The sequence below is a fragment of the Physeter macrocephalus genome, chromosome 21 (genome assembly GCF_002837175.3).
Source record: "Physeter macrocephalus isolate SW-GA chromosome 21, ASM283717v5, whole genome shotgun sequence".
In the NCBI taxonomy this organism is placed as follows: Eukaryota; Metazoa; Chordata; class Mammalia; order Artiodactyla; family Physeteridae; genus Physeter; species Physeter macrocephalus.
Genome location: NC_041234.1, coordinates 120,992,175 through 121,019,648, shown reverse-complemented (window position 1 = coordinate 121,019,648; position 27,474 = coordinate 120,992,175). Strand labels below are relative to the sequence as shown.

The window sequence follows — 27,474 nt, the reverse complement described above, 5'->3', positions numbered from 1 at the left end:
CCTCCCCTCGCTGGACGGTGAGCTCATCGGGGGTGGGGGGGCGTCGCCGGCGGCCCGGGCGCCTGAGCTCACGGCGCGCCCCCGCGGCGCCCCGCCACCCCCACTCCTGGGCGATTTTACCAATTAAGGCTTTCTCGCCGGGCCGGGCCGGGCGCGGGGCGGGGGTGCGGCAAACAAGAAGGCGGGCGGCGGCGGCCCATTCGCGTGGAGGCGCGCGGCGCGCAGCGGACGCCAGCGGAGCCCCGAGGCGCTCGGCGCGGGCTCTAGGACCGGCCAGGCGCCACCCCGCGGTCGCCGGCCGCCCGCAGGGACAGCAGGTGAGGCCTCCGAGGCAGGCACCAAGTGGGACGGTCACCGAGCTGCTCGCGGAGCGGGAGCCCAGGGCCAGGTGCAGCCGGGTGCGTGAGCGCAGCCGCCTTCCCTGGTTTCCCCGGGAACCTACGTGTGTGCCCAGGAGTGTGGGAGCCGAAAGCCACGGGGGTCCCTGAGAGAGAGGGTGTCTGAGCGTTTGGCAGGATATGGGCTCTCGTGGGTGCCCGTGAGCGGGTCACTGCATGACTGTCCAGGAAGGCAAGGCCCTGAAAGCAGGACATTGTGTGGGCTGAGCGCGAGTGACCACCTGGGAGGACACTTCGCAGCCAGTATGCCCCCTGGGAGGGCGACAGTGGGTACGTCAGTGACACCAGTCCTCTGGGCACCAACTGCCTTGGGTACATGGGGGCTGGCTCCTGGGCTGCTGTGCTCCACGGGGACCCGGGTGGGAGGGTGGCCAGGCCAGATTCTCAGGCTGCGCCCTGTCCCAGGTTGGCTCTGAGCTAGATGTTCACACCAGCCAGGATGTGAGCGGCAGGGTCCCCACATTCCCATGCCACCTGGTCCAGGAGAAGCAGGTGAAGTCCGCTGGCAGACCCACCTGCGTGTGCTCCAGGCAGCACTGTCGAAGTGGGAATTCAGGACTTGAGCGCTGTCACCTGCTGCACCTGGACTGGCCTGAGCAGCCCCTCCTGCGCCCCTGTGGGAGGGCCTGGCCTGGGGTCTGAGGGCAGGAGTCGGGTGGGAGGCGGGGTGTGTCTAACATCCAAGAATCTACTCCAAATAAGGGAAAATATGAAAGAGCTGGATTTTGGCTTTCAAGGACTGCCCGATCTGGGGGCTTTGGGACGGGGCGCCACCTGGTGGTGATACTATGTCCCCTAGGGACAAGAACCCTCTACACCCCCATCACTTATCGCCCCCAAATAGGGAAAGCCTAGGGCTGGAAGCCAGGGCACCCAGGTTCTGTCCCCCTTTCTGCTGGAGCCGGCTTCTGGTCGCTTACTCTGACTCAGTTTCCCTGCTCTCTGAAGATTAAGGAATGAACACAGATGACCCAATTGGATGGCAGTTATGGAGTGAAAATCAATTCTTGGTGTAATTCTGTCCTTGGGAACTTGCTTTCCAGTGGGGCAGGGGAATCAGAAGAACAACTCTCACCTCCTCGTGAATGGGGCCTGCTAGGGAGGGGTCCCCACGGGTCCCCCTCTACAGCTCTCTCCCGCCTCCATCCCAGCTCCCAGACACCGCCGTGTGGAGTTCTGTGCACGTGTGCCTGAAAGTGGTCAGGAGTGGACAGTGCACAGGAGGTGAGCCTCAGACTGAAAAACATCATTTAGACCCCATACCACCACCACTGGTGAGGAAAAACCAGTGGGGTGACAGGCAGCCCCTAAGCGAGCATGCTGCAGGGCAGGGGAGATGCCGGTGGAGACTGCAGCCCCACTGCGGGTGATGCAGACACCAGGGCTGTGCAAGAGTCAACCATATTTGGGCATGACGTGCTGGCTGACCCAGGGCCTCCTCTCCCACTGGTCTTTAGCAGATAATTTAATTACTGCTAGTCTGCGGGTCAATCTAAGAATCAAGCAGGAGGGACAGAGACATGCCTTTCTGGAAAAAAGACGTAAAGAAGGGAACATCCTGGAGAGGGGAGGTACACAGGACTGGAGGAAGTGAGTCCATTCTGGTGACAAAGCCATGAGTAGGCTGGCTTCTCTTCACTGAAGAGGGTGGCAGTGAATGTCCCAACAGGCTTCTTGCCCCTGTGCCTTTGCCGGTCAGTGTCTCCCCACAGTGACCTCCCACGGTCTCCAGTTATCTACCAGAAAATTAATTTTGAGCAAATAGCTCCCCATTGCCCTGGAGACACCATCCCGGCTCCCCAGCAGGCCTTGGCAGCCTTCCGTGGTTTGCCCCCTTCGGTCCCCTGGCCCCCCTGTCCTGGGGGCCCGCTCTGCACTACCACGGCCCTGAAGCCCACCGAGCCCCAGGTGCTCAGAGCCCACCAAGTCTTACTGGAACCCCGGAGCAGGTCCCTCTGAGTCTGGAAGCCCCCACCCCCGCCCCCCGCCGCTGCCTGGCCGCTGGTCACACTGGGCTCAGGGGCCATTCCGACGGGAGAGGAAGCCCCTCCCGCCCCAGGTGGACAGCTGGTGGGTGAGGCGGGCACTCGCTGTCTCTGCCTGCATCACACGGCGCCCCGTGCCAGTGCGCATCGGCACGCCCGGGCCCCTTCCAAGGCTGCTGGCTCCTGGAGTGCCGGTGGCCTCCTGGCCCAGTGCCCCATTTCCTCCCGGGTGGAGCGGGGAGGGAGGGAGGCGGTGGGGACCGCCGGGGCGCAGGTGCGCAGGCCAGGCCCTGCAGAGCGGGAAGGCCGGCTGGGGCAGGGGGTCTGGGGGTCTGCGGGGGGGGGCGGCCTAGGGTTCGGGCGCTACGGGCTTCCCTGGCGTGGCGCACGCGCGCAAAGCGCTGCCAGCAGCGCCTGGCCCAGACCCGCGCTCTCCAAGGGCTCGCCCTTCAGATCGGGCCCCTTCCCGCTGCTGCTGCTGCTGCCGGGGCCGCCGGCTGGGGCGCGTCCAGGGAACCCCAAGCGCCGGAGCTCGGGGGAGAGCGGACGGCGGGGGGCTGCGGGGACCGAGCGGAGTCCACGTGACTCAGGGAGGGCGAGCCACCCCACCCCCCACAGGGGCCTTGGGGAAGGAAAGTCCCTTGTATGGTGTGCCCGCTGGAAGCCAAGCGGTCCAGCGCCAGACGCTCCTCAGCCTTTCCTCGCTGCGGCGTTTCCTGCAGCGCAGGAGGGAGATCGCAGGACTTGAGCCCATCCTTGCCCGCTACGGGGCCCAACGACCCTTCCCGGAGCCTGGGGGTCGGGTCGAAATCGCCCGGGTGGGGGGACTCAGGGGGGCATTCCAACGGGTGGGGTGGGGCGGGGGGGGGGCACGGCCCCGAAGCCCCACCCACGACCACGCCCCGACGTGACTCCGCCTCCCAGCCCCGCCCCCGTCCGCATTTAAAGGGCTCGCTCTCTCCGCAGCGCAACCTCTGCTGTCTGCATCGCCCCGCGCTCGCTGAGGTGCCTGCGACTTTAATTAAAGGGCCGTCCCCTCGCTTGGGCTGCAGCACCGCCCCTCGGCTCCTCGCGCCTCAAAATGAGTAGCTCCCACTCCCGCGCGGGCCAGAGCGCTGCGGGCGCGGCTCCGGGCAGTGGCGCCGACACGCGAGACGCCGAGATGCCGGCCACCGAGAAGGACCTGGCGGAGGATGCGCCGTGGAAGAAGATCCAACAGAACACATTCACGCGTTGGTGCAACGAGCACCTCAAGTGCGTGAGCAAGCGCATCGCCAACCTGCAGACGGACCTGAGCGACGGGCTGCGGCTTATCGCGCTGCTCGAGGTGCTCAGCCAGAAGAAGATGCACCGCAAGCACAACCAGAGGCCCACCTTCCGCCAGATGCAGCTCGAGAATGTGTCGGTGGCGCTCGAGTTCCTGGAGCGCGAGAGCATCAAGCTCGTGTCCATCGGTGAGGGCGCGGGCCGCCCGGTGGCGCTGGGAGGCGAGGGAGGGGGGCTCCGCGCGTCCTCCCATCTTCCCCGGGCCGACCCCTCGCAGACACCCCCCTAAGTTGTGGCGCCTCCCCGGGAGTCCCCGGGGCCGCCCAGCTCCTTGTGGGCCTCGAGAACAAAGGCTCGCAGGCCGGCGGTGCGTGCGGACCGCTACGCGCCCCCGCCCGCCTGTCCCCGGCTGGCCCACGCCCAGGCTGAGCTCACATCCTCCACAGGCCGCGCCCCCGCCGCTGTGCCCGCGGTGGGAGAGGGCCTGGGGCGGGGGCGGGCACTGGCCAAGCTCTGGCCGTGCGCCTAGTGCCCCATCTCTAACGAGGGGAAGGCCGGGGCTACAGCAGTTTGGAGAGGGCCCTCTGGGCTTCAGGCACCCCTGTGGTTCCTTAAACAGGGGGTTGGAGCTTGTGGGTCCCATTGTCTAGTGCCCCCCCCAGTGAAGATGGCTTATACCCCAAGTTTAGATCTCCTTTCGGGAACTAGGGGGCCAGAGAGGGCCATAGCTAGCAAAACAGCACCTGAGATGGGTTTGGGCGCTGGCCAGTGAAGGGAGCTGGCTTGTAGTCACTTAGATACCCGGTTACTGTCGAGCTTGTGCCAAACTCTTGCCTCCATGTAGGACTTGCTTTCCTGCATCTAGAATATGCAGGAGTTGTTCGGGAGGTACTCCAGCATGTGCTGGGCTCGCTGCCAGCCCAGTGTTTGTGTCACCGGGCTGGTGAGGCTGGCATTGATCGGGCCTACTGCATCGTCCCAGGCATTTCGGAGATGAGAGCCACACAGGGACAGGCACCAGAACTGTGACTTGCGGGGTCGGGGAGATGCGACAGGGAGAGAAGGGGCACGAGCTTTCTTTTCTTCAGAATCGAAAGAGGCCTTCCAGTTGTCCCTACAGCCCCGGCCCGGTCCATGCTGAGCCTGAGAAAAGGAGGGACCGAGACTCAGGTGCCCCCAACCACTCAGGGCAGGTCTCAAGGGCCTCACCTCTTTCTCTGGAATGCAAGTCGAGGCCGAGGCCCACCCCCCAGTCCCAGCCTCAGTGTAGCCAAGCTGAGTCATCTCTGAGCCTTGGGTGGGGGGGCAACCGGATGTGGGGAGGCGGGCCACACCCCAATTGTCTGGGGGGGGTCTCCTCCTCCCCCCTCCCTCCTTCTCCTCTTGTGAGCTGGCTGGAGCAGGCCTAGTTCCCAGAGCTTTGCCATATAAGGCAAAAAAATGTTGGAAAGCAGCAGTGATTAGGGGAGGGAGGGGGCAGGCTGGCCCCGGGGGCTGGGGAAAGGGGTGGGATGAGGCGGGGCCATCCACCCAGTCAGTCTCTCAACTCTGAGCCCGGTCCTTCCCGCCCTCTTTTGTGAGGTGGGTGGGAGGGCCTAGGCCGGCCTCCTATGGACCGGGGGTGGGAAGGGCCCAGCCCGATGATGGCCGATGAGCTTGGCCTTGTGTTTCCCCTCGTGGGTCATAGTGGACCTCGGGCCTGCTGAGGGCTTGTGCTAGACTCGGGATTCTGCGGGTGGGAGCCTGGCAGGAAGGCCCGGCTGCTCCAGCTTCTCTGAACCTTCCAGTCAGCCCTAGCCTGAAGCCCCCACTGAAGCCCCCACTTCACCTTCCTACCTGCCGTTTGGGGACGGTGCAAGGCAGTGGTGAGGGACCGGGACCAACCCCAGTCTAGGAGCAGGAAGGCCGCTTTGCTGTGAGTGGCATTGAGCTGGTCCGCAAGGTGCTGCCCGCTGCATTCAGAGGCTGCCTGCCATTGATGGCCCTTTTGGTGGCGTCCATCCCCTTCTCCCCACCCCCAAGTTGACTCACTAGACAAGTATTTTCTACTGATTGTTGGGGAAGGGTAGGTGGAACATGCCAGCAGGGATTCCAAAGATGAGCTGCCCTCCTGAGTTCTCAGAGTTTCCCCCCCCGGCCCCCCCCACCATCGCTTGAGGAGGCTGAGACCCAGAAGGGCCTTGGGTGGGGCTCAGAGCCCAGAGGGATTGCCACGGGGATGGGGTGCAGGGTGCCCGCCCTAACCACTTCCCCTGTGGTGAGCTTGGCGGCCACCAGCCTGCAGCCCAGTGGCCCGTTAGGTGGCGAAGAGGGCGGGCAGCAGCTGAGCAGGCTCTGCTGAGGCAGCAGGACTTGGGGACCCCACCCATGACCTCTGCCACCCAGGCTCCCAAGCTGGGCCCTGAGCGCCCAACCCAGGCCCACTGGCTCCACCCTCCCCCTTCGGGCTGGGTGAGGGGGCCCCTGGAATGTGTCCTGCCCGTCATCCTGGCTGGCAGGCCATCCCTGCCGGGCCCCAGTGAGTCAGGGCCATGCAGCCCAACCACTGGTTCCTTGGGGCTCCCAGCCCCTCCCCCTGTGCCAGGGCTGCTGCCCAGCTCCCAGCCTGGCTCTGTTGGGGGAGGGGGAGCACTAAGGCAGTGGGGGGGGGGGCGGGGCTCACACCCTCCACCCAAAGAGTCCTTGCCCAACGCCTCTGCTTCCCCGGCCTGATGCCATCCACCCGCCCCCGCGACCCCAGGGCAGCAGCCGTATTTCCCAACCTCTCCGCCCGCCTGCCTTCCTCTTTCTCAGGGCCTGGTAGGGGGCCCTGGCATGGCGTCAAGGGCCTGGGGCCCGGCTGCTCCTCCTACCCCTTTCCTGGTGGTCACTGGTGGCGGGGGGGGGGGGGGTCGGCCCCTGCAAAGCACTCATGCCACTCACTCTCCACAGCCACCTCCCCTGGCCCTGCCTGCCGCCTAGGGCTGTCTCCTGTCCTTCCTCTGGGTCCCCACGGCCCCAGGGCTTCCAGCAATGCCCCCTCATTGTGCTGTATTGTCACCATGTGTCCACAGGTGTTTTGCCTCCGAACCTCCTTCACACCCCCAAAGGGGCCCTGGGCAGAAAGGGCCCCAACCCACACCCCACCCTGCCCCATGGGGGCCTCTGCCTCCCCCCTGGGGCCTGCTGTGCTGCCACATTCCCCAGTGCCTGGGAGTTGCCTGACACCCTGAATGTGTGCCGCCCCCAAACCCACGTGCGCGCGCGTGCGTGCGTGGGGACTCCCGGTCGGCCCTGCCCGCCCGGCGCTGCCACTTGTTCCCCTTACAGACAGTAAGGCCATTGTGGACGGGAACCTCAAGCTGATCTTGGGCCTCATCTGGACCCTGATCCTGCACTACTCCATCTCCATGCCCATGTGGGATGAGGAGGAGGACGAGGAGGCCAAGAAACAGACACCCAAGCAGAGGCTCCTGGGCTGGATCCAGAACAAGCTGCCGCAGCTGCCTATCACCAACTTCAGCCGGGACTGGCAGAGTGGCAGGGCCCTGGGCGCCCTTGTCGACAGCTGTGCCCCGGGTGAGGGGCATCGGGGGGGCCGGGGCCGCCTGCAGGGGGTGCAGGGGTGGCCTGCAGCCGGGTCTCGTGGCCCCCGACTCACGGCCCTCCTTGCCCCGCAGGCCTGTGCCCTGACTGGGACTCCTGGGATGCCAGCAAGCCCGTGAACAACGCCAGGGAAGCCATGCAGCAGGCCGACGACTGGCTGGGCATCCCTCAGGTGCGCTCCGCCGGGCCAGCCAGGGCCAGCTGGGGGCCGAGGCCCCAGTGCGGAGAGGTGGCGCGTCCCAGGACCCTGAGGCTTGGAGGCCAACTGGCTCCTTTTTCTGCGCGTGACAGGTGATCACCCCTGAGGAGATCGTGGACCCCAATGTGGATGAGCACTCCGTTATGACCTACCTGTCCCAGTTCCCCAAGGCCAAGCTGAAACCAGGGGCTCCCCTGCGGCCCAAACTGAACCCGAAGAAAGCCCGAGCCTACGGGCCAGGTGAGAGAGCCAGGCGGGGGGTCCTTCTGCAAGGTGACCTCCTCCCTGAACGTGAGCTCCCGGGGAGTCTTCAGTCACGTGGCTGCCGGGTTATCAAATGCTCCCCCGTGAGTCAGACAGGAGTGGGTCAGGGCTGGTCAAAACTGGCCCCTGGCTCTGTGTTCCCCCTGCCACACCAGCCTGAGGCAAACTCAAGCCAGCGTCCTAGTAAACAGGCCCAGGCCTGTCCCACGGCAGGAGCGCAGCTGGGGCTGAAGGCGGGGTTCTGCGTGCTGGGGTGTACACCGAACTGACTCACCCCGTTCCGAACGGCCTGCTGGGGCTGCGGCGGGTTGCGCGCCAGCCCTTACAGCCAGCCTGTGGCTCCCCCCACCCTCGTCCCCGGACAGGCATCGAGCCCACAGGCAACATGGTGAAGAAGCGAGCAGAGTTCACCGTGGAGACCAGAAGCGCCGGGCAGGGAGAGGTGCTGGTGTACGTGGAGGACCCAGCCGGGCACCAGGAGGAGGTAGGGCAGCCGGCAGGCAGGGCAGGGCGCTGCCGGGCCCCCGCATGGAGGGGCCGCTCTGAGCAATGGCTCACGGACTCCTTCCCACCCTAGGCAAAGGTGACCGCCAATAACGACAAGAACCGTACCTTCTCTGTCTGGTATGTCCCCGAGGTGACGGGGACTCACAAGGTGAGCCCTCAGCCCAAGGGGAGGCCAGTGGCGAGGGCAGTGGCGAGGGCGCCCCAACCCTGCCCTCACGGTGTGCCCCTCCTGGGAACAGGTCACCGTGCTCTTTGCCGGCCAGCACATCGCCAAGAGCCCCTTCGAGGTGTATGTGGACAAGTCCCAGGGAGATGCCAGCAAAGTGACGGCCCAGGGCCCTGGCCTGGAGCCCAGCGGCAACATCGCCAACAAGACCACCTACTTTGAGATCTTCACGGCGGGTGAGGGGAGGGTGCCGAGGCCGGCGGTCTGGGGGAAGAGCTGCGGGGGCGCGGGGGCGGCCTGGAGGCTCCGGGATCTGAGCCTCTGCCTCCCGGCAGGAGCGGGGACAGGCGAGGTGGAAGTGGTGATCCAGGACCCCGCGGGACGGAAGGGTACCGTGGAGCCTCAGCTGGAGGCCCGGGGCGACAGCACGTATCGCTGCAGCTACCAGCCCACCGTGGAGGGCGCCCACACAGTGCATGTCACCTTCGCTGGTGTGCCCATCCCTCGCAGCCCCTACACTGTCACTGTTGGCCAAGGTAGGCCAGTCCCAGCCGCCCCCCGCTGGGCACGGCTCCAGCCCTGCGGTCTCGGAGCGGGGCAGCCGGGCAGGTCCCGTTCCAGCCCCCGCCCCGGCTCCCCGGGCTTCTGTACTTGCCCTGCGCGGGCGCGCTCTTTCTGCCCGGCTGGGACCCTCCTCCTCCTCCTGCTCTCGCCCTCTCCGTCTCTCTGTCTCCACGCTTTCACCTTCGGAAGAGCTCGCTCCAGCTGTCTAGAAACCTGCTGCTCTCTGCTCTGCCCACAGGGTCAACGGTACTTGGATCTGTCTTCCTAGGGGGGGGGGGGCGGGGGGCTGGGGGCTGGCGTGGCTGGAGCAGGTGGGAGGAGGCCTGCCGTGTCCTGGCCTGGGCCACACAGGTCCGCGGGTCGCGGTCCCTTCCAGTTCTTTCTCACGCATCCCTCACCGGGCCCGTGTGGCCCGATGGCCCAGCCCTGTGGGGGCGAGGGAGGGGTCGCCCAGCGGCAGCTCCCAGCAGCTCAGCCAGCCTCCTGCTCACAGCTTGTAACCCAGGTGCCTGCCGCGCCGTCGGCCGGGGCCTCCAACCCAAGGGTGTGCGAGTGAAGGAGACTGCCGACTTCAAGGTGTACACGAAGGGCGCGGGCAGTGGGGAGCTCAAGGTCACCGTGAAGGGTCCCAGTGAGTTGGCCTGTGGCTGGGCTGGGGTGGGCGGGGCCAGGCCCCGGCCACTGCTGGGCAGGCCTGAGGCCCTCCCTTGTCTCCGGCAGAGGGCGAGGAGCGCGTGAAACAGAAGGACCTGGGGGATGGTGTCTACGGCTTCGAGTATCACCCCTTGGTCCCCGGCACATACACTGTCACCATCACGTGGGGCGGCCAGAACATCGGGCGCAGGTGAGGCCCCGGGCTGAGCGCTCAGAGGTGGCGCGCTCCTCCCTCTGCTGGGTCCGGGCCAGCCCCCCTCCAAGACGGGGCCCCTTGGCACTCCCCTGGGTGGCTCTCTCTTTGCAGTCCCTTCGAGGTGAAGGTGGGCACCGAGTGTGGCAATCAGAAGGTGCGGGCTTGGGGCCCCGGGCTGGAGGGCGGCGTCGTTGGCAAGTCTGCAGACTTTGTGGTGGAGGCCATTGGGGACGACGTGGGCACCCTGGGTAAGTTGGAGGCTGCGACGTGGGCACCTGGGGGCAGAGGCTGCTGAGGGCCACCCTCCCGAGGCTCCAGGGCACTGACGGAGCTGGCGGCTGTTGTCAGGCTTCTCGGTGGAGGGCCCGTCGCAGGCCAAGATCGAATGTGATGACAAGGGCGATGGCTCCTGTGATGTGCGCTACTGGCCCCAGGAGGCTGGCGAGTATGCCGTGCACGTGCTGTGCAACAGCGAAGACATCCGCCTCAGCCCCTTCATGGCCGACATCCGCGAGGCGCCCCAGGATTTCCATCCAGACAGGGTACAGGGCGCGGGCCGCTGGGCTGGGTCTCTGGGCTTTGGGGCCCTGGGCTGGCATCGCCGACAGCGTGCTCCTGCCACTCTGTCTTTGGAGGCCAGCACTTGGTCCCCTGAGATCTGGGTGCCCTCCCATTAGGTGAAGGCACGTGGGCCTGGATTGGAGAAGACGGGTGTGGCCGTCAACAAGCCGGCAGAGTTCACGGTGGATGCCAAGCACGGCGGGAAGGCTCCTCTCAGGGTCCAAGTCCAGGTGGGGTGCCCGTCTGTGGTGGGGGCAGGGTGGGCAGGTGCCCAGACCCAGGCACTGACCAGGAGGCCGCCTGCTCCCGCCCGCTTTCCAGGACAACGAGGGCTGCCCCGTGGAGGCGGTGGTCAAGGACAACGGCAACGGCACTTACAGCTGCTCCTACGTGCCCCGGAAGCCGGTGAAGCACACGGCCATGGTGTCCTGGGGAGGCGTCAGCGTCCCCAGCAGCCCCTTCCGGGTGAGCCTGCCCTCTGCAGGCCTCAGACAGGCCTTTAGCCCACCTCCCTGGGCGCCTGCTTTGCTTTGGTACGGCCCTCTTCGATGAAACTCGCATACCGTACAGCGTACCCCTTTCAATTAAACAACTCGGTGGTTGTGAGTAAGTTCAGAGTTGCGCGGCCGTCACCACAATCGAGGATGAGGACGTTTTCACCGTCCCCCAGAGAAACTCCTCTACCCCTCAATTGCCCCCGGCCCTAAGCGGCCACTCACCCGCTTTGTGGCTGTGTGGTTTACCTTCTCTAGACATTTACCGGGGACAGACCTCTAGGCCCTGTGGCTTTTTGTGTCCGGCTGCTTTCACTCAACATCGTGTTCGTGTTAGTTCACCCGCAGCATAGCACGAGTCAGTGCTTCCTGCCTTTTTACGGCTGAACGATGCTCCATCGTATGGATAGACCACGTGTTAGGCGTCCGGTCATCTGTCGATGGGCATGTGGGTTTTTTTTCACCTTTTGGCTGTCGTGAGCAGTGCTGCCATGAACGTTCCAGAACAGGTGTTAGTGCAGACGAGCGATCTCATCGCTCTGGTTGGATAGATAGCGAAGGGCGGCGGCATGGCAGCATCATATGGTTGCTTTACGTGGCACCGTTCAAGGAGCCACCAGGCGACTCCTCAGGGTGGTCACGCCATTTTGCCCCTCCTCCAGACTGGTCATGCCCCTGCACTTGCCCCCGTGCCCTGCAGGTGAATGTGGGAGCCGGCAGCCACCCAAACAAGGTCAAGGTGTACGGCCCAGGAGTGGCCAAGACGGGACTCAAGGCTCACGAGCCCACCTACTTCACCGTGGACTGCACGGAGGCCGGCCAGGGTAAGGCCCTGCCTCGAGAGCGCGGGTGGGCGAGCGGGCGAGGCGCCCCCATGGGGTCCCAGCCTCCACTCCCTCCTCCCCCGCAGGTGACGTCAGCATCGGCATCAAGTGTGCGCCCGGCGTGGTGGGCCCCGCCGAGGCCGACATTGACTTCGACATCATCCGCAATGACAACGACACCTTCACGGTCAAGTACACACCCCGCGGGGCTGGCAGCTACACCATCATGGTCCTCTTTGCTGACCAGGTGGGCGCTGCTGCTCCCGGCCCCTAACGCTGCTGGGTGTTGGGGTGCTGCTCTCCTCTCAGCCCTTCTCCTCCCGCCCCCTGCAGGCCACGCCCACCAGCCCCATCCGGGTCAAGGTGGACCCCTCCCATGACGCCAGCAAGGTGAAGGCCGAGGGCCCTGGCCTCAGTCGTACCGGTGAGGACGAGTACCCCATGGGGAGGTTGGGGGGCCCCGAGGGGGCGTGGGGCAAGGTGCCCCTACAGGGTAGCTGTGTCTCCTCAGGTGTCGAGCTTGGCAAACCCACCCACTTCACGGTCAATGCCAAAGCCGCCGGCAAAGGCAAGCTGGATGTCCAGTTCTCGGGGCTGGCCAAGGGGGACGCGGTGCGTGATGTGGACCTCGTTGACCACCATGACAATACCTATACCGTCAAGTACACTCCTGTGCAGCAGGTAGCTAGCTACCTTGACCCCCTGTGGCCGCGCCTGTCCATACACCTGCTGAGCCCGTGGGCCCCCTCACGTGGTGGGCTGGGTGGGCGACTCCAGGGGGCTTCCTGCCCACTCTCGTTTCCCACCCGGGAGAGAGTGGGCATGGAAGTCCAGGGGGTGCAGGGGCAGAGAGAAGCCATCGTCTCTGAAGCCCCTTCCCCATATGCCCAAGTTGGGAAGCCACAGGCCAGGGGGACCAGGGCCATGACCCACGACCCTGCCCTTCTGTACCCTTCCCAGGGCCCAGTGGGTGTCAGTGTCACTTATGGAGGGGATCCTATCCCCAAGAGCCCCTTCTCGGTGGCAGTGTCTCCAAGCCTGGACCTCAGCAAGATCAAGGTGTCCGGCCTGGGAGAGAGTAAGTAGTTGGGGCCTGTCACAGCCAGCCGCTGAGCATGCCCCAGGGCTGCCTGGGCCCGCGTCACATTTCTCTCCTTCCTTTCATCGTGTCAACAGAGGTGGATGTTGGCAAAGACCAGGAGTTCACAGTCAAGTCGAAGGGTGCCGGTGGCCAAGGCAAAGTGGTGTCCAAGATTGTGGGCCCCTCGGGGACAGCAGTGCCCTGCAAGGTGGAGCCAGGCCTAGGGGCTGACAACAGCGTGGTGCGTTTTGTGCCCCGCGAGGAGGGGCCCTACGAGGTCGAGGTGACCTACGACAGCGTGCCTGTGCCTGGCAGCCCCTTTTCTCTCGAAGCTGTGCCCCCCACCAAGCCTAGCAAGGTAACTGGGGTGTAGGCGCCACCCCCTCTCTTCTCCAGACTCGCCCTCACCCCTTCTCATTTTTGTCCTTTTGAGCCGTGGCCCTGCTCAGGTCTGTCTGTGCCCGTCTGGTGGGGGAGGGGAGCCAGAACGAGAGGAGGCAGACAGAGTCGGGCTGGGGGCCTAAGGGTCAAGGGTCAGGGAGGTGGCGTGGCTTTGGCTTCTGAGCTGCCCCTCCTCCCTCAGGTGAAAGCCTTTGGGCCGGGGCTGCAGGGGGGCAGTGCAGGCTCCCCTGCCCGCTTCACCATCGACACCAAGGGCGCCGGCACAGGCGGCCTGGGCCTGACGGTGGAGGGCCCCTGTGAGGCCCAGCTTGAGTGCCTGGACAACGGGGACGGCACGTGCTCTGTGTCCTACGTGCCTACGGAGCCCGGGGACTACAACATCAACATCCTCTTCGCTGACACCCACATCCCCGGCTCCCCGTTCAAGGCCCACGTGGTTCCCTGCTTTGACCCATCCAAGGTCAAGTGCTCAGGCCCCGGGCTGGAGCGGGCCACCGCCGGTGAGGCGGGTCAGTTCCACGTGGACTGCTCGAGCGCAGGCAGCGCAGAGCTGACCATTGAGATCCGCTCCGAGGCGGGGCTGCCAGCCGAGGTGCACATCCAGGACCACGGCGACGGCACGCACACCATCACCTACATCCCCCTGTGCCCCGGGGCCTACACTGTCACCATCAAGTATGGCGGCCAGCCCGTGCCCAACTTCCCCAGCAAGCTGCAGGTGGAGCCCGCAGTGGACACCTCAGGCGTCCAGTGCTACGGGCCCGGGATTGATGGCCAAGGTGAGAGGCCTCCCACCATAAGGCATGGGAGCAGGGGAAGCTGGGGCCCCTGGAGCCCCAATTCTTCCTCTCCCTGCCCCCCTGCAGGCGTCTTCCGAGAAGCCACCACTGAGTTCAGTGTGGATGCCCGGGCTCTGACGCAGACCGGAGGGCCGCACGTCAAGGCTCGTGTGGCCAACCCCTCGGGCAACCTGACCGAGACCTACGTGCAGGACTGTGGCGACGGCATGTACAAAGTGGAGTACACGCCTTACGAGGAGGGTGCGTGCTGGGGCGCTGGATGGTTGGGCCAGGGGTGGGGGCAGGGCGACCTGGGCTCCTCCTGACCCAGCCTGCCCTCCTGCAGGACTCCACTCTGTGGATGTGACCTACGACGGCAGCCCTGTGCCCAGCAGCCCCTTCCAGGTGCCCGTGACCGAGGGCTGTGACCCCTCCCGAGTGCGCGTCCATGGGCCGGGCATCCAAAGCGGCACCACCAACAAGCCCAACAAGTTCACCGTGGAGACCAGGTGAGCGAGAGCCCCAGAGGCAGGGGCTGCAGTGGGCCTTGGAACCCAGGGGATAACGGGCTGTCTGTTTGGACCAGGGGAGCTGGCACAGGGGGCCTGGGCCTGGCTGTAGAGGGCCCCTCCGAGGCCAAGATGTCCTGCATGGACAACAAGGACGGCAGCTGCTCGGTCGAGTACGTCCCCTACGAGGCCGGCACCTACAGCCTTAACGTCACCTACGGCGGCCATCAAGTGCCAGGTGAGGAGGCAGGCCAGCGGGGGCCGGGCTGGGACCACCTGTCCGCCCTCCACTCTGTCTCACACAGCCGCCGTCCGTCTGTCCGCCTCCAGGCAGTCCTTTCAAGGTCCCTGTGCATGATGTGACAGACGCGTCCAAGGTCAAGTGCTCTGGGCCTGGCCTGAGCCCAGGCATGGTCCGTGCCAACCTCCCTCAGTCCTTCCAGGTGGACACGAGCAAGGCCGGCGTGGCCCCGCTGCAGGTCAAAGTGCAGGGGCCCAAAGGTGAGTGTTCCTGTGCCTGGGAGCGGGGGTCAGGTCAGGAGAGTGTGTCCTCTGAGGGAGGGGACCCAGCACACGGCGGGGGGCGGTGGGCGGTGGGCAGGCAGTTGACGGAGGAGCCTCAGGTGACCCCAGAGCCAGTGCCCTGGGGCAGGGGACCAAAAGGAGGTAGAACAGACAGGACTTGGCCACTGAGCAGATGTGGCAGGCGGGAGGGAGGTAGAGCGGGCAAGGGTCTGAGACGTCACAGGGACTCAGGTCTGTTCTGGGGACGGGCAGGTGAGGGCGAGTCGAGCCCCCCCTGGGGTGAGGGCTGGGTGCGTGGCCCAGACTCGGCTTCCTAGTGTGGTGGGACTAGGGGCCCAGGGCGCCGGCTGAGGCGCTGTCTGTGGGACTGGGGCCAGGCCTGGTGGAGCCAGTGGATGTGGTGGACAATGCCGATGGCACCCAGACCGTGAACTACGTGCCCAGCCGTGAGGGGCCCTACAGCATCTCGGTGCTGTATGGGGAAGAAGAGGTGCCCCGAAGGTAAGAGGCTGGGCCCTCTGCCTGTGGGGAGGGGCCTGGGCTGGGCACCAAGAGCCTTCCTGACCGCTCACAGCATCCTGGCCTAACAGCCCCTTCAAGGTCAAGGTGCTGCCTACGCATGATGCCAGCAAGGTAAAGGCCAGCGGCCCCGGGCTCAACACCACTGGCGTGCCTGCCAGCCTGCCCGTGGAGTTCACCATTGACGCGAAGGACGCGGGGGAGGGCCTGCTGGCGGTCCAGATCACGGTGAGCTGGCCGCACGGGTGGCCGCCTGGTCCTGCTGTTTTGCAGCTCCGGGCACAGGGAAGGCGAGGGAGGGGAGGGGCCCAGGCTGGAGCCGGGTGCAGCGCGGGGTCCGCGGCCTGGGGCAGATGGGCCAGTCCGGCTCTCTGGTCTCCCTTAGGAGCCGTGCCAGCCAGGGCAGGCCCCCCCCGCCACCACCTCTAGGATGGTGGTGACAGACACAGGCTTCCCCACGCACGCATTTGCTCACTTCTGATGTCGCCAAAGCCCTTAGAGCCTCAGCTTTTCTTCCTGTAACGTTCTCTGGGGCCGGGTATAGGCTAGGACTCAGATCTTCGCGGGAGCTCATCCTAGTGCTAGGGAAGGCCCTGGGGCAGAGGATGGGAGCCGAGAGGTCCTCGAGGGGGCAAAGCAGGATGGGCGCCCAGTCCCTGGCCCTGCCTCTTGTCACGCAGGGTGGCGGGGGAGCACTGGGCATTTTGGCGCTTCCCTTCTGGACCTTGCCCGTGGGGAAGTGAAGGACAGTGGTGGATGCAGGCAGCCGTCTTGGGCTGTGATGGTTGAGCGGCTCGGAGGCTGTCCCTGCAGCAGTGGTGCTTGACGCTTGGTCCTTTGAGAGGGCCTGAGGGAACCCCGGGCCTGGCTGAGGGAACCCCGGGCCTGGCTGGGCTTGGGCCAACCGCGTCCCCCGTGCTCTGCCACACAGGACCCTGAGGGCAAGCCCAAGAAGACGCACATCCAAGACAACCACGACGGCACGTACACGGTGGCCTACGTGCCAGACGTGACGGGCCGCTACACCATCCTCATCAAGTATGGTGGTGATGAGATCCCCTTCTCCCCGTACCGCGTTCGGGCCGTGCCCACTGGGGATGCCAGCAAGTGCACCGTCACAGGTGAGCCAGCCCGCCAGCGGCCACGGCGCTCAGCACGGGGCTTGGGTGTGCCTGTGTGCAAGGGCTCGCTGCTTGGGGCGGCGTGTGGGAGTGGGGGCCGCCCCCTTGAGTGACTCACCTGACCTTTGTCCTTGCTCTCTGCCCTCTCACCTCAGTGTCAATCGGAGGTCACGGGCTAGGTAAGCTGCTTGCTGGGGCCACTCCTGACGCCCCTCCTGCCCAGAGGGCAGCTTCCTTTCCTCTTCCGTGCTCATTCCCAGGACAGTTCCAGCTGCAGCTCTTGGCAGGGACAGAGCGGGGAACTGGAGGGGTAGGGCCCAGGGCGGCCTCCGGAGCTGAGCATGAGTGCTCCGGCCCTCCCCCTCTCTGGGCCTCCGTTTCCCCATCTGAGCAGTCGGGTTGCAGCTGAGAGCTTTGGGGTGAGGTGCATCCTGAGAGGCACCCCCCTGGGGGCTCTGGGGTCTGGGGATCTTGGCTTCCCGGGGAAGTCCCGGGGGCGGGCAGCAGGCCCTTTCTTTTCACTTCCTCTTTCCGCGTCCAGGGCTCTCGCGTGGGGTCTCCCCCGAGCGGCGGGAGTCCCCGGCCCCGGCCGGATCCACAGACCCCCATCCCCACCTCCCGGGGGCCTCTGCGTCCCAGGCCGGGGGAGGTGCAGGCTGCATGAGTGGGTGGGGCTGGCTGGTGGTGCCGTAGCACCAGCGTCGACTGCTTGGGCGGCCAGCATGGCGGGGCCCGGCCCGGCCTCAGAGCCCCAAAGTGCACTCGGTGGCCCCCCCTCCCCCCTCCCTCCCTCCCCCTATTCCCCAAGCAGTGACGTTATTCAGATGGTCCCCAACCAGGCACGGAGGTTCTCCTGCTCGGGCATGGGAGGGGAGAGCCAGCCCCAGCCAGGGACACCAAGAAGAGGCAACGACTACACGGGAGCCTCTGAAGGCTGTCGGCCTGGACCTTGGCCGAGGCAGCCGGGGAGAAAGTTAGAGGGTGGCTGGGGCTCCATGGCAGGGGCTCGACGACTTTGGACAGCAGGCCTCGGGGTCTGAGACGCCAGCCCTGCGTGCCTAGGGCAGGGGGTAGGGCCTGTGGGGGCGGGCAGGGGCAGGGCTGGGCTGGGGGAGTGGTCTCGGTTTACCTGGCCACCGCGTGCAGAATGGAGACAGGGCGCCCAGCTGGGGAACCGAAGTCACCTCTGGACCAGTCGGAGAGGTGGCCTGGGCTAGGCTGCTGGTGGTGGGGCTTGAGGGGGAGCCAAACTGGGGGGGGGTACTTTGAGGATGGAGCAGCTGAGGGGCTGGGCACGGGGCAGGGAAAGCGGGGAGTCGGGGCTGACTGTGAGGTTGGGGCCCAAGCTACTAGCTAGGTGGCGGGTCCAGGTTCCGAGCCAGGGAGACCAGGTGTGGCTGTGTGCGAGGTGAGGCCTCCCAGGGCAGGGCGGGCAGCAGAGGGGGCCAGGTGTAGAGCTCAGGAGAGCCGCGGAAGGCCAGCATGGAGCCCAGCAAAGTGGGAGCCCTCGGCGGACAGGAGAGTTCGGTGGCAGGCTGGCCGGGGGACCCCCTTGCACTCAGCTGCTTCCCTGGCAGGGGCCGGGTTCCAGAAAGCACTCGCTGCCAGGCCTCACAGCCCACAGCCCCCCGAGCCTCCACGGCTGAGCCCAGATCATAACGTCACTGTCCCCCCCCTCTCCTCGGGCACTCTGGGGCCCTGGAGGCTGCTCAGCTGCTCTGCTCTCGCCACCTCGCAGCCGTGGCTCTGGCTTGGGCCTCCTGCCCCCCTTCCCCCGGGCGCTGCCACTCCTGCTGCGCTGTGCTGCCTGGGCGCTAACCCTGCTACCTACCTGCTTCCCTGCTCCCGGCTCCCTGCCTGCGCCGGGCCACGCCCGGCCGCCCCTCTCTGCAAGCCTCCGGTCGAGCGAGCGTTCTCAGTTGTCAGGAAACTCCAATTTCACCCTCAGGCCCGGGGGGCGGGGGGCGAGCGTCACGTTCCCCACGCTGCAGCAGGACTCCGCCTCACCGCGTCCGCACACGGCACTGGGGACCGGGGCCAGGCCGCGGGGGCGAAGGCAGCCATGGGCCCAGCCGGAGCGCTGGCGCCGGTCAGCACGGTCCACGGCACAGGCTGAAGCCAAGTGGGCGGGGGCGGGGGCAGTAAATGCTTGTGCCCTGATGGCGGCGGTGGCCTCGTGGGCTTCCCGGCCCTTCCTTCCTCTCAGACTCCTCCTGGGTGCCACCCGTTGGGCCTTTCCCATGTGGGGGACTCTCCCGAGACAGGACTCCCAGGCTTGAGGTGGCTCGGGGGAACCTTTCCTGCCTTCTGAGAAATCACTCACCATCCCAGCTTGGGGGGGTGGGGGCGGGAGGCCTGGCTGTGCTTGGTGGTGGCAGTAAGAGGCCTGGGCGGGTGGCAGGTGGACAGAAGTGGCCCGAGCGCCGAGCTCATGCACTGGCCCCCCCTTTGGGGACCCACCCTGCCCCACCAGGAGCTGGCATCGGCCCCACCATCCAGATTGGGGAGGAGACTGTGATCACCGTGGACACCAAGGCGGCAGGCAAAGGCAAGGTGACCTGCACCGTGTGCACGCCCGATGGCTCCGAGGTGGACGTGGACGTGGTAGAGAACGAGGACGGCACCTTTGACATCTTCTATACGGCCCCCCAGCCGGGCAAATATGTCATCTGCGTGCGCTTTGGCGGCGAACACGTGCCCAACAGCCCCTTCCAAGTGACGGTCAGGAGGGGTCAGGGGTGAGGCGTCCGGGCGGGGCTCATCTGTGATGACAGAGTCTCCAGCTCTTGTGCGTTGCTCTGCAGGCTCTGGCTGGAGACCAGCCCACGACACAGCCCCCATTACGGCCTCAGCAGCTGGCCCCACCGTACACCTACGCCCAGGGCGGCCAGCAGACCTGGGTATGGCCCGGCCCACCTCCTCCCAGCCCTAGGGGGACACTCGGGGACCGGCCAGCTGGGTGTCCCGTGAGGCCCTGTTCTGCCGCCTGTTAGGAGGGACCCCAGATCCTCCCACGCGGGACCCCCTTCCCTCCTGCAGCTCCTCACTCAGGCCCTCTCTGTCTCCCCTGCAGGCCCCAGAAAGGCCCTTGGTGGGTGTCAACGGGCTGGATGTGACCAGCCTGAGGCCCTTCGACCTTGTTATCCCCTTCACCATCAAGAAGGGCGAGATCACTGGTGAGCGGGGGGCGGGGAGGAGCTAGGGGGCCACAGAGGCCAGAGTGTGCCAACGGGCTGCCCTGACCCGGGCCCCGCCGTCCTACAGGGGAGGTGCGGATGCCCTCGGGCAAGGTGGCCCAGCCGGCCATCACCGACAACAAGGACGGCACCGTGACCGTGCGCTACGCACCCAGCGAGGCCGGCCTGCACGAGATGGACATCCGCTACGACAACATGCACATCCCAGGTGCGCCCCTCAGCATGCCACCACCACCTTACAGGGGCGTGGGGCTGGGGGAAGGGCTTGGGGACAACACGAGGCCCCCATTCCACGTGGCCCCTCTTCCTGCCTCAGGAAGCCCCCTACAGTTCTACGTGGATTATGTGAACTGCGGCCACGTCACAGCCTACGGGCCTGGCCTCACCCACGGGGTGGTGAACAAGCCTGCTGTCTTCACCGTCAACACCAAGGATGCGGGAGAGGGTGAGCGGCAGCTCTCGTCTTGACCTGCCTGTGTGTCACGGGCTACTGTCATCCGGTGGGGAGGTGGACACTGGAGGTGCTCCCCGGATGAGGCTCCCTGCCCCACCCCCAGCCTCTGCTTGCCCGTTGGGGCTTCTCCTCATTGGCGCAGTGCCCCTGGGCACAGTTCCCACCCTCACCCACAACTCTCTCCAGGGGGCTTGTCCCTGGCCATCGAGGGCCCATCCAAAGCAGAAATCAGCTGCACTGACAACCAGGACGGGACGTGCAGCGTCTCCTACCTGCCCGTGCTGCCTGGTGACTACAGCATCCTGGTCAAGTACAACGAGCAGCACATCCCGGGCAGCCCCTTCACTGCCAGGGTCACAGGTAGGTGATACCCAGAGCAGTGACAAAAGGAGGCAGGTGGCAGGGTGGGTGCAGTCTCCCTCTGTGCCTGGACACACAGTGACCGTCCCCCGCCAGGTGACGACTCGATGCGCATGTCCCACCTGAAGGTGGGCTCTGCCGCCGACATCCCCATCAACATCTCGGAGACGGACCTCGGCCTGCTGACAGCCACGGTGGTGCCACCCTCGGGCCGGGAGGAGCCCTGTCTGCTGAAGCGGCTGCGCAATGGCCACGTGGGTAAGAGGCTGGGGAGCAGGGCCTTCTGGAAAGGAGGGAGGCTGGGGGTGGGGGCACGCCTTTCCCCGGCTGACAGCCCCTCCCCGTGTCCAGGGATCTCATTCGTGCCCAAGGAGACCGGGGAGCACCTGGTGCACGTGAAGAAGAATGGCCAGCATGTGGCGAGCAGCCCCATTCCAGTGGTGATCAGCCAGTCGGAGATTGGGGATGCCAGCCGCGTGCGGGTCTCAGGCCAGGGCCTCCACGAAGGCCACACCTTTGAGCCTGCAGAGTTTATCATCGACACCCGTGATGCAGGTAGGCGGTGGTCGCCTGGAAGCTGGGGTGAGACCACTGTACTTGGCCCCCTGGCTCAGGGGTGTCCCTCCCGCAGGCTATGGTGGGCTCAGCCTGTCCATCGAGGGTCCCAGCAAGGTGGACATCAACACAGAGGACCTGGAGGATGGCACATGCAGGGTCACCTACTGCCCCACGGAGCCTGGAAACTATATCATCAACATCAAGTTCGCTGACCAGCACGTGCCTGGTGAGTGAGGCACCCACGCACCTTCCCCATGGCTGGGCAGCCCTCCTTGCCACACCCCAGGGTCCACCTGCAGGATGTAACTTGTGTGGGACGTGGGTTGTGCTTTCTTCCTGCAGGCAGCCCCTTCTCCGTGAAGGTGACAGGCGAGGGCCGGGTGAAAGAGAGCATCACACGCAGGCGACGGGCCCCTTCGGTGGCTAACGTTGGCAGTCATTGTGACCTCAGCCTGAAGATCCCTGGTAGGAGCTACAGGAGCCAGGGAGGGTCTCAGGGAGTCCTAGGTGCCAGCCCGAGGTGTTCCCAAACAGAGGGGGGGGGCCCCTCGGTCCCCTGCTCACCAGGCTGTTCCCCACCTACAGAAATTAGCATCCAGGACATGACAGCCCAGGTGACTAGCCCATCAGGCAAGAGCCATGAGGCCGAGATCGTGGAAGGGGAGAACCATACCTACTGCATCCGCTTCGTGCCCGCTGAGATGGGCATGCACACCGTCAGCGTCAAGTACAAGGGCCAGCACGTGCCTGGGAGCCCTTTCCAGTTCACTGTAGGGCCCCTGGGGGAAGGGGGAGCCCACAAGGTCCGTGCCGGGGGCCCTGGCCTGGAGAGGGCTGAAGCTGGAGTGCCAGGTAGGCCCGCTTCCTGCGGGGCTCTTACCGCTCCTGGGCGGGGGCTGCAGGGGAGGAGGGGGCTGGGGGGGAAGGAGGGGCTAGCAGCCATGCTTGGCGGGGGCCGATGCCAGGGGAGCAGCCCTCCGTGAGGACACACTGTACCTTCCCGCAGCTGAATTCAGCATTTGGACCAGGGAAGCTGGCGCCGGGGGCCTGGCCATTGCAGTCGAGGGCCCCAGCAAGGCCGAGATCTCCTTCGAGGACCGCAAGGATGGCTCCTGTGGTGTGGCCTATGTGGTCCAGGAGCCAGGTACTGAGACGTGGCTGGGGCTGGGAGGCAGCACCCGGGTTTGGGTGCTGGTCTGGGTCTACGCGGACAGCCCTGCCTGGCTCCCACCCTCCACCTTGAGGTCCCAGGGCCACTCAGGCTGTTTGGGGGAGGCGGCAGGCTGGAACGCTGACGGGTGGGGACCTCCCGGCACACCCTCTGTTCTCTCTCCCTGCTCAGGTGACTACGAGGTCTCAGTCAAGTTCAACGAGGAGCACATCCCTGATAGCCCTTTTGTGGTGCCTGTGGCTTCTCCGTCTGGTGACGCCCGCCGCCTTACTGTTTCTAGTCTTCAGGTGAGGCACCGAGAGAAACCGCCCGCCTGGGGCTCCTGGGCCCGGCCAGACCAGAGCCGCCGCACAGAGCAGGCCTTGGCCCTGTGTCGAGTGACCCGCCCAGCCCAGCTCGGGGCGCCGGGCTTCTGCTCTGGCCGGGTGCAGCCCACGCTTGGGGTCGGAGGAAGTACCCCTGACCGTCGCGTGGAGTTTTTCTCGTGTCTCAGCTCTAAAGGCTTTGAACAGAAGCCTGTGCCCCTTGAGCGCACCAGGGCTGAGGTTTAAAGAGGGACAGCCTGCCAGGGCTGAGTGCTGCCCGCAGGGCGGGGCCACCCCCCTTCCTGCCGCCCGCTGTGTGATTGTAGAGCGTGGGTCTGGGAGCGGGGGTGTGTGCCTGTAGCTTGCTGCCCCTCGAGAATCAATGGCTCTCCCTCTTTAAACCAAGCTGGACGCCAGATGGGTAAGTGCAACCCCGTGGGCCTCCTGCTTCTGGAGCCCTGCCTTCCCTTGCCCCGCCCCAGCCCCTAACCGAGTCTGCTGTGCTTCCAGGAGTCAGGGCTAAAGGTCAACCAGCCAGCCTCTTTTGCAGTCAGCCTGAACGGGGCCAAGGGGGCGATCGATGCCAAGGTGCACAGCCCCTCAGGAGCCCTGGAGGAGTGCTATGTCACAGAGATCGACCAAGGTGAGGCCCTGTCCCTTCCCGGCCACCCAGCCGTCTGCCCTGGCCCCGCTGGGAGCAGTGGGCCTCCCCCGGGCCTGGCCCACTGGCTGGAAGCAGGCTGAGAGTACAAAGGGAAGGCACAGACTCCGGAAGCAGCCGAGACAGGGTCCAGAGGCCTGGGCTCCTTCAGCCGGGCGGCGCTTCCCCAACTTGTGACCCAAGCCCTTGGGGACCTGGCTCAGCAGCCATGCTGCTAGGAAGGAAAACGCCTTCTGCAGGCTGTATAGTGCAGTCTCTTGAGGGAGAGACCCGAAGTCCAGTGATGGGGGCTGCCCAGGCCTTTGGCGAAGGCCTGGAACTTGGGGACAGCCCCGGGGGTGGGAGGAGCTGCTCAGCCCCGTTTCACTAGTTCACAGCCTCGTCCTGCCCCTTCCCAGCTGCGTGACCTCAAGCAAGTTCCTGCCTGTCTCTGGGCCCCAGGGAACACGTGGGGGACAAGGCAGTCATGGTAACCTTTGGAGAAGGAGGCATCGAGGCGGGCGTTTTGCCTACAAAAGATTCCAGTCCGAATGAGTCCTATCAGTAGCTTGGGCATCTAAAGCTTCACCCCTCAGGCTTCAGGAGGTCTGTGCAGTGGGGTGTGGGTGGCCAGCACGGTCTCCGGAGAGAGCTGAGTGGGCCCCCTAGACCCGCTGGACTCGACGCTGGGGGCAAGGGAAGCCCCTCGCCGATGCCAGTTGCTCGGTTTGGGAGGAGAGACCCCAGGCCCACGGCACGCCTCTCTGCTCCTCAGATAAGTACGCCGTGCGCTTTATCCCACGGGAGAATGGCATCTACCTGATTGACGTCAAGTTCAATGGCACCCACATCCCTGGAAGCCCCTTCAAGATCCGAGTTGGGGAGCCTGGGCATGGAGGGGACCCAGGCCTGGTGTCCGCTTACGGAGCTGGCCTGGAAGGCGGCGTCACAGGTAGGTCAGTGGGTGCAGCTTGCGGTGTGTGAACACGACTGCTCGGCTCCCTCCTCTGAGCTCTCAGTGACAACAGGAGGCGTGCGGAGGTGACAAGGCTACGCTGTGGGGCTGGAGTTGGGAAACGGGCCAGGCCAGCTCTGCCTAAGCTCCCGTGCCCCCAGGGAGCCCAGCTGAGTTTATTGTGAACACAAGCAATGCGGGCGCTGGTGCGCTATCGGTCACAATCGACGGGCCCTCCAAGGTGAAGATGGATTGCCAGGAGTGCCCTGAGGGCTACCGCGTCACCTACACCCCCATGGCACCTGGCAGCTACCTCATCTCCATCAAGTACGGCGGCCCCTACCACATTGGGGGCAGCCCCTTCAAGGCCAGAGTTACAGGTGAGCCTTGTACCAGACTACGGCTACCCAACCCAGTGCGTGACACTCTGGCCACCTCTTAGCCCCTCCTGCTCTGCCCTGCAGGTCACCGTCTGGTCAGCAACCACAGCCTCCATGAGACATCATCAGTGTTTGTGGACTCCCTGACCAAGACTGCCAGTGCCCCCCAGCATGGGGCCCCAGGCCCAGGTCCCACCGACGCCAGCAAGGTGCTGGCCAAGGGCGTGGGGCTGAGCAAGGCCTACATGGGCCAGAAGAGCAGCTTCACGGTGGACTGCAGCAAAGCAGGTGGGCGTCCAGGCCCTAGCCCGGTTCCTGAAGATGAGGCTAGAAGTGAGAGCAGAGAGCCAATGCCTGGGAACATGGGAAGGGGAATGAGGGGGCTGGGAATGCCTTTGGGAGCGGGCCACCTCCAGCCTGGGCCTCCCTGCCGTCTCCTCTACCCTTCAGGGAAGTGCCCTGGGGGAGCTGGAGTTTCCTTTGCTGGTCTTGCCGGGGTGGGGGTGCTGGTCAGCAACCACAGCCTCCATGAGACATCATCAGTGTTTGTGGACTCCCTGACCAAGACTGCCAGTGCCCCCCAGCATGGGGCCCCAGGCCCAGGTCCCACCGACGCCAGCAAGGTGCTGGCCAAGGGCGTGGGGCTGAGCAAGGCCTACATGGGCCAGAAGAGCAGCTTCACGGTGGACTGCAGCAAAGCAGGTGGGCGTCCAGGCCCTAGCCCGGTTCCTGAAGATGAGGCTAGAAGTGAGAGCAGAGAGCCAATGCCTGGGAACATGGGAAGGGGAATGAGGGGGCTGGGAATGCCTTTGGGAGCGGGCCACCTCCAGCCTGGGCCTCCCTGCCGTCTCCTCTACCCTTCAGGGAAGTGCCCTGGGGGAGCTGGAGTTTCCTTTGCTGGTCTTGCCGGGGTGGGGGTGGGGGGTTGCTGGCAGCTCTTTAGGAAGGGCTGTCACCCCAAAACAGGCGACGAGGTGGGAAGGGGAGGATGCAACACGGGAGAAGGGAGTCAGCGCAGTCACAGCTGAGGGGAGGGACTTGGGGCCGGGCACTGAGGCCTCTTCCCCCACCCCCAGGCAACAACATGCTGCTGGTGGGGGTACACGGGCCCCGGACACCCTGCGAGGAGATCCTGGTGAAGCACGTGGGCAGCAGGCTCTACAGCGTCTCCTACCTGCTCAAGGACAAGGGGGAATACACGCTGGTGGTCAAATGGGGCGACGAGCACATCCCAGGCAGCCCCTACCGCGTCCTGGTGCCCTGAGTTCTGGGTCCGTGCCAGCCAGCAGCTCCTAGGATGAGAAGTGCCCCTGCGCCCGCGCTCTGCCACTCGAGCAGCACCCGCCCCAGCCCTGGCCAGCCCTGGCCGCCCTGTCGCCGCAGCCGACCCTGCCCTGTGCCGCGCTCACCCGCCTCCCCTTGGGCAGAGGAGAGGGGCCAGCAGAGGGGCCCGCCTGTCTTCTTTGCTCCCGGGAGGGGGAGGGGTGGGGGCGTGTGCACAGCCACCCGCTACTTCTCTTCTCCAGCCAGAGGAATAAAGTTCTGCTTCCATTCTCCTGAGGGTGGCTCGAGCTTTCTGGCAAGGCTGCTGACACGGTGCACAGGCTGGATGGAAGCATGGGCCCAGACCACAGGCTGCTGGATCTCCAGGCCCGCCCGCCCCCCCCACTGCCCTGGCACCCAGGGGGTCCCGTCTGCACTGGCCTCTCGGCCTCCCTGAGTTCAGACCAGTGTGGGGCAAGGGGTGTGTCGTGCCCCCAGAACAGGGCCTGACGCTAGTGTGCTTATCCCAGATCCCACCAGCAACGGATGCTGTCCCGGGGGAAGGCCAGGCCATGGCCAGGCTACAGGAGGTAAAGTGCTGGGTGGTAGGACCAGATAAGCAGGACCTGAAATCACAGCAAGCCCTGGCCATGCCGCAGACAGCTTAAACGTGCCGCCATCCCCCAAGGAGGAACTGTCACCAGGCCCCCCACCCCGGGGGGGGCAGGCTGTGGGTCTCCAGGCCCCTCAGCGGGCAGGTGGCAGCAGGGGGACACATTCAAGGCACTGGCCACAGAGTCTGCCCCACCCCCCTCCAGCCTCGGGTGTCTGCACCTGTCCTGCCCTACCTCCCTGGGTGGGCCCTGCCACAGCTCCCTCTTGCCATGGTGCGCAACGGCAGTCCCAGCGCGCAGTCACTGTTCCTCTGCAGCCCCGTTCAGAGCCTCCCTCACCTCTGTGCCCAGTGCCCTACCCCGAGTCCTCTGTGCTTTTCCGCCCTCTGCACACAACTCTACCGTCCCTCCTGCGGCCGCACAGCCACCTGCTCCTCCCCTGGGTGGCAGCCAGCCTCACCCCCCGGATGTAGGGAGGGGCCTTAAAGCCAGCCAAGGCTCAAGCTTTCAGGCCTCCTCTCCCAACTGGGCAGCTGAAAACATGCTGGCCATGCCCCGCTTCTGGAAGCACTTTCTGGGCCACCATGAGCCCAGATTCAGATCACAGTTGCTTCCCAGCCACAGCCCAGTAAAAAAAAAAGCACGAGCTCAGGAAGGGAGAGGAAGAGGAGCAGGCAGGGGCCAGTGGCCAGCTCCCCAACACCCAGACCAAGGGCTCCACCCAGCCTCCAGCGCCTCGTCCCCAGCAGTGCAGGGGGCAGGCAGAAAAGAGGCAGCCACTGATCTGCAGGGGAGGGGCATGGTCCCCACCGTTACTGGCCCTGGGCTGGCCTGCGGCCAGTCCCTGCAGACGACTCTTTGAGAAGCTGCTCAGATGCAGAAGGGGCAGAGCCAGGCGCAGAGAAGTCCAGACCCAGTGGGAAGGACAGAGGTGGTCCCCCCCCAGGCACCACCTTCTCCCCTCGGCCCACCAGGCGC

At 65.7% G+C, this 27,474-nt stretch overlaps 1 protein-coding gene across 1 annotated transcript; it reads left to right on the top strand.

Annotated features, from left to right (window-relative positions):
- Window positions 1-220: 220 nt before the first annotated feature.
- Window positions 221-26,179, top strand: FLNA (filamin A). Its single transcript, XM_024116743.3, has 48 exons — window positions 221-317; window positions 3,350-3,837; window positions 6,959-7,207; window positions 7,309-7,406; window positions 7,526-7,673; window positions 8,063-8,181; window positions 8,275-8,352; window positions 8,444-8,606; window positions 8,706-8,906; window positions 9,428-9,565; window positions 9,655-9,778; window positions 9,896-10,032; window positions 10,133-10,326; window positions 10,462-10,575; window positions 10,667-10,810; window positions 11,540-11,663; window positions 11,750-11,910; window positions 11,997-12,087; window positions 12,175-12,344; window positions 12,624-12,741; window positions 12,840-13,102; window positions 13,328-13,925; window positions 14,013-14,186; window positions 14,272-14,434; window positions 14,512-14,672; window positions 14,765-14,935; window positions 15,337-15,460; window positions 15,550-15,706; window positions 16,410-16,599; window positions 16,755-16,778; window positions 19,073-19,320; window positions 19,404-19,499; window positions 19,673-19,775; window positions 19,864-20,004; window positions 20,113-20,241; window positions 20,437-20,610; window positions 20,707-20,868; window positions 20,962-21,165; window positions 21,242-21,394; window positions 21,511-21,633; window positions 21,754-22,020; window positions 22,175-22,312; window positions 22,511-22,626; window positions 23,155-23,287; window positions 24,060-24,236; window positions 24,401-24,619; window positions 24,704-24,907; window positions 25,696-26,179. Exons 2-48 carry the CDS (start codon window positions 3,465-3,467, stop codon window positions 25,881-25,883), a joined length of 7,944 nt encoding a protein of 2,647 aa, XP_023972511.1. The 5' UTR covers window positions 221-317; window positions 3,350-3,464; the 3' UTR covers window positions 25,884-26,179.
- The last annotated feature ends 1,295 nt before the right edge of the window (window positions 26,180-27,474 follow it).